General features: G+C 43.6%; 1 protein-coding gene across 1 annotated transcript; it reads right to left on the reverse strand.

Moving 5' to 3' along the window:
- Positions 1–2,125: 2,125 nt before the first annotated feature.
- On the reverse strand, positions 2,126–3,201 carry LOC311031939 (putative nuclease HARBI1; the record flags this gene model as incomplete). Its single annotated transcript, XM_084038535.1, has 1 exon — positions 2,126–3,201. The coding sequence occupies exon 1, from the start codon at positions 3,158–3,160 to the stop codon at positions 2,126–2,128; it is 1,035 nt and encodes a 344-aa protein (XP_083894661.1). The 5' UTR covers positions 3,161–3,201.
- Positions 3,202–4,667: the final 1,466 nt, after the last annotated feature.

Genomic DNA, 4,667 nt, shown 5'->3' on the forward strand with positions numbered 1-4,667 from the left:
GTATTTTGAGAATTTTTTTTTTTTTTTTTTTTCAGAAAAAGGTCATAATATTTGGATATTTGGAATATATTTGGAACAAAAGTCATATTTCGATTATGTCTTAACATTTAAAGAAAACTGTTGGAATTTTGAGGGAGAAAAAAAGTCACATCTAGTTAATAAAGTTATTGTCTTGTGAGCAGGAAAAAAATATTTCGCTTATTTGGTTTTAACTGTCTTTAAAGACATTTATATTACTAATCAGATTTTGATGAACAAATTGTTCAAGTTGAAAATCTTCACTGATGTACAGTCTATAACAACGACAGTCAATGGAAACCAAATCATCAACATGCTGAGGGCTGGATTCAAAATCATAGGCTGCTGTGTGAAATCCGGTCATTTTTGACCCCATTTTCGTTGTCCCCAGGGTCATCCCGACTTATTAGAAGCAAAAAACCCAACAAAAATTGACGTTGCCTAGCCCGAGATCTGTACCTGCCTGGCAGCCTTCCAGACTTGCTCCAACGCTAACCCATAGGGGCACGTTTTATCTGCTTTTCTGGGCCTCAGAAAATAATTCCAAGACCTATGCAACACAAGTTGGGTCCGTACGAGACACGACAGTGCTTGTTTACTAGCTCAAATAGTGTGGCGAAACAACATAAATGTGTGTTTTTGCATGGAGTTACTCACCTCAAATCACCCCGTAGACATTAGCAGTAGATAGCCGAGCGTGTGTCCGTCCCACTTACCGCAGAAACGAAAACGTTTTCCTCGTAGTTTTTGATTTAGTATCCATAAAGAAACGATCGAGCGGTGCAGTCGTCCTGTCCATAATAAATCCATGAAGCTGTTATGTCCATTTGTATGACTATGTTACAACATAGCAACGATTGCTTACAGCTAAACAGCAGCCCATAGCCAAAACAATGCAAGGTGTCGGACGGTCCCCCGTCGGGACATAAACGGGCAACGAGCGAACCCCCAGCAGTATGCGTGGAGCAGGTGCCGGACGGTCCCCTGTTGGGATAGGAATGGGCGACGAGCGGAGTCCCCGAAGGCTGCGTGGAGCAGGCGTCGGACGGTCCCCCGTCGGGACAAGAACGGGCGACGAGCAGACCCCCTAAAGGCTGCGTGGAGCAGGTGTTGGACGGTCCCCCGTCGGGAAAGGAACTGGTGACGAGCGAACCCCTTGAAGGCTGCGTGAAACAGGCTTCGGACGGTTCCCCGTCGGGACAGGAACGGGTGACGAGCGGACCCTCGAAGGCTGCGTGGAGCAGGTGTCGGACGGGCCTCCGCGTGGACTGGATGCTCCTTGGCCCTCCATGAGCCAGGCGAGTACCCAGAAAATGGGTTAGGGCAGGAGCTGGGAAGCTGCTTAGCTGGGGAGAGTGATGGTCGGGGATCAGGGGCTGAGACAAAGTCCTTCACCCAGGCAGGCAGTGAGCCCCTGAGCCACGGCCTGGAGGAAATTAGCACCTGTCAGAGCTCACTCCCTTTCTTCCTCTCCGTCAGCATATTTGTGCTCTGCCTGGAGGCAGCGGAGGTTATACGAAACCTCATGGGGCCAGTTGTTCAAAGGTAATCTGATCGGATTTTGGTAATCGGATTGGATCAAATCTTGAAAATGGGTTGTTCAAAAGGGAAAGAAGGATTCTGAAATCGGATTGGATCACAGAATCCAATCCTAGTTTTAATCCGGATCAAACCTTCAGTTTGTGTTGTTCAAAACATTTCAGTAGGATTTGGATAACTTTGATCCAAAAAAAACAGGATTATCCTGATCCCAACAGGGGGTAGGATTTCAAGGTGGATTTCAGGAAGAAAATGTAGTAAAACTTTAAAATTGGTCAAATAATACATTTTTATCATTTAGTATATATACACTTTTATTTATATTTTGCACTTGACTTGTTTAAGTGTTAGTGATAAAGTAAATAAAGTAGACATAGGCTACTAAATAAGCCTTTCAGTATGGTAAAGTCAAAATGAAATGAAAATAAAAATGATCTTGTGAAAACAATGAAACCGTGAAACAATCCCCCAGATTTCAGATTTAAATAACAAACAAAAATAATATATTCAATTTTTCTGTCATCACTGTACATTCATTTTAAAGAAACAATCATCAGAGATGAAACTATCAAAAATAATGTCTAACAATTGCATCCCTGACTACACGTCCAGTCAGTCCCTCATTCTGACAGAACGCTAGAGGTTGGTCTGGTTCTTCCACAGGCTCCGGTGCATCATAAGCTTCATCACAGAGAGGGACATTGCGCCTGGTAGCGATGTTGTGCAGGACAATACACGCAAGTATGATGTTGCATGCTCCCTGTGGCTCCACTCGCAAGTATTTAAGGCATGCAAAGCATCTCTTCAGAACTCCATTCAAACGCTCAATTGCACATCTCGTTTTGCAATGAGCAGTGTTGAAGCGTGCCTGCGCAGGTGTGGTTGCTGCAAGAAAAGGAGTCATCAGCCATGGTAGGAGTGGATAGGCACTGTCTCCTAATATTATGCAATCCGGTCGGTTGGTTTGGAGCTCTCTGTATAAAGCACTCTCTCTCAGGATACGTGCATCATGAACAGACCCAGGCCACTTCACAACACAGTTTGTGATGATGAGGTCAGCGTCGCCCACAAGTTGGATGTTGATGCTGCGCCTCCCCTTTCGGTTGATGTACTCCCAATCCCTCTCATGAGGTGCTTGGATATGCACATGAGTGCAGTCAATAACCCCAATAGTATTGGGCATGTTCCCCAAAATAAAGAATTTGTGCTTGGTCTGGGCAATCTGGTCATCCTTTGGAAGGGAAACAAACTGATTGACCAGGCTGGCCAATGCAATGGACACAGCTTTCACTACATCACTCACAGTTGATTTGTCCACTCCTATATTGTCACCAACAACTTGGTAGAAAGTCCCAGATGCATAGAAGCGCAGACCAATGAGGACCTGTTCTTCCACAGACAGACTGTGACTCCTTCGGGTTCTCCGTTGAAGCTTTGGCCTGACAAGGTCTGCAATGTACCTAATATCAGTATTCCCAAAGCGAAAGCGAGCATACAGTTCTTCATCGGTGTATTGCTCCAGTGGTTTTGCACGCTCAGCATATACCCTTTGACGGTATCCTCTTCCACCAAAATGGTGGTAGCGATGGACAATACCTGCCATGTCAGTGCCTCTCTCTCTCTCTCTCTCTGAGAAAGGCTGAATATAAGATGGCTGTCAAATACCCACCCACTCATTAGCTGATGTGCTTTGGCTTGTGTTCAATTAAATCAATCAAGCCCAAGGCCTTTAAATACTATGTTCACTACAACAGATGAGGTGGAACCATGGACTCAAAAGGACCTAATTTCACTGTTGCAGAAACCCATGCACTGCTGGAGGGTGTTAAGTGCCATTATGCCTCAATAGTAGGAAGCTCTGTTGCGAGTGGAATGTTGACTAATAAAAGGAAGAAAGACATTTGGGTTGAAATCACCCAGAATGTCAATGCAATGGGGTCTGGCCAGAAGAGGACCTTGGAGCAGGTGAAATTCAGATGGAAGAATCTGAGGGCCAGAGCAACAAAGGACCTTGCTGAAGCAAAGAACACCCAAACGGGCAACAAACCCTTTAAGAAAGGTGAATACACAGATGTGGTTCTGGACATTATTGGAGGTGAGAACTCTAAAGCTCTGCACGGGATTCAAGGTGTTGTAGGGGATGGTGAGCCTACCATTGTAGAGGAAAGTGAGCCAATTCCTCCAAATGCAGAGGAAACATTTATTCTGGATCTCAGCACTATTTCTGAAGAACAACCTGGATCCTCACTGGTAGAGCCAGCAGTCACAGGAGCTCAGAAAAGAGGCTTGAAGCGTCCTTTGCCAAATAATAATGATGATGCCTATGAATCACTTCTCAAACGAGAAACTGAAAGAGCAGAGGCACAGATACTCCTGGCAGAGGAACAAATCAAGCTGACCAAACTGCAGCAAACCAAAGTGAAACTTCAGATCCGCCTCCTAAAAGCAGGGCTTGAAAATGCTGGTCTCTCCTCAGATGAAGAAGAACCCTGAGATCATTCTTTATTTTGTAACTATTGGACATTTACCCTTTTTTAAAAATTATTTATTCAAGAAGTTTTCAAAATATCCACAATGCATTTGTTAATGTATATTTGTTGTATTTGTTGTGGCTCAGATGAGGGGTCATAAAAGAAATTATGAATAGAAGTGGATATTTGTGATTTTTGTGTTTTGTCTCAAAATAAAAAACACTTACAGTGACCCCATGTTGGCTCTTCTACCTGTTTTTCTTTAGATAGCTGTAGCCCACATTGTGATATGTTGTCCCATTTAGAGCACTGGCAATCCGGATTTGGTAATCTTGAAAACTGTGAATCTGGATCAGGGTGATCCAATCCAATTTTGCTTTGAAAAACCGGCATAAAAGTAAGAAGGATTACCTGATCCCGGATAGCAAAAAATGGGATTTCCAAATCCGGATAATTTTTATCCGGATTAAATGTTTTGAACAACTGGCCCATGGAGCTCATGTTTCGAACCACACAAAAAAAAAAAGGCTGCTGGGTCCATGTTGTGGCTTGGTCGTTCTGTCACAATTGTTCTCGGAATGAAGTAGGACCCAAATACAGTTTAAAAAAAAAAAAAAAAGGATTTATTTAAATAATAAG

This window comes from Eutrigla gurnardus (assembly GCF_963514095.1).
Source record: "Eutrigla gurnardus genome assembly, chromosome: 21".
NCBI lineage: Eukaryota > Metazoa > Chordata > Actinopteri > Perciformes > Triglidae > Eutrigla > Eutrigla gurnardus.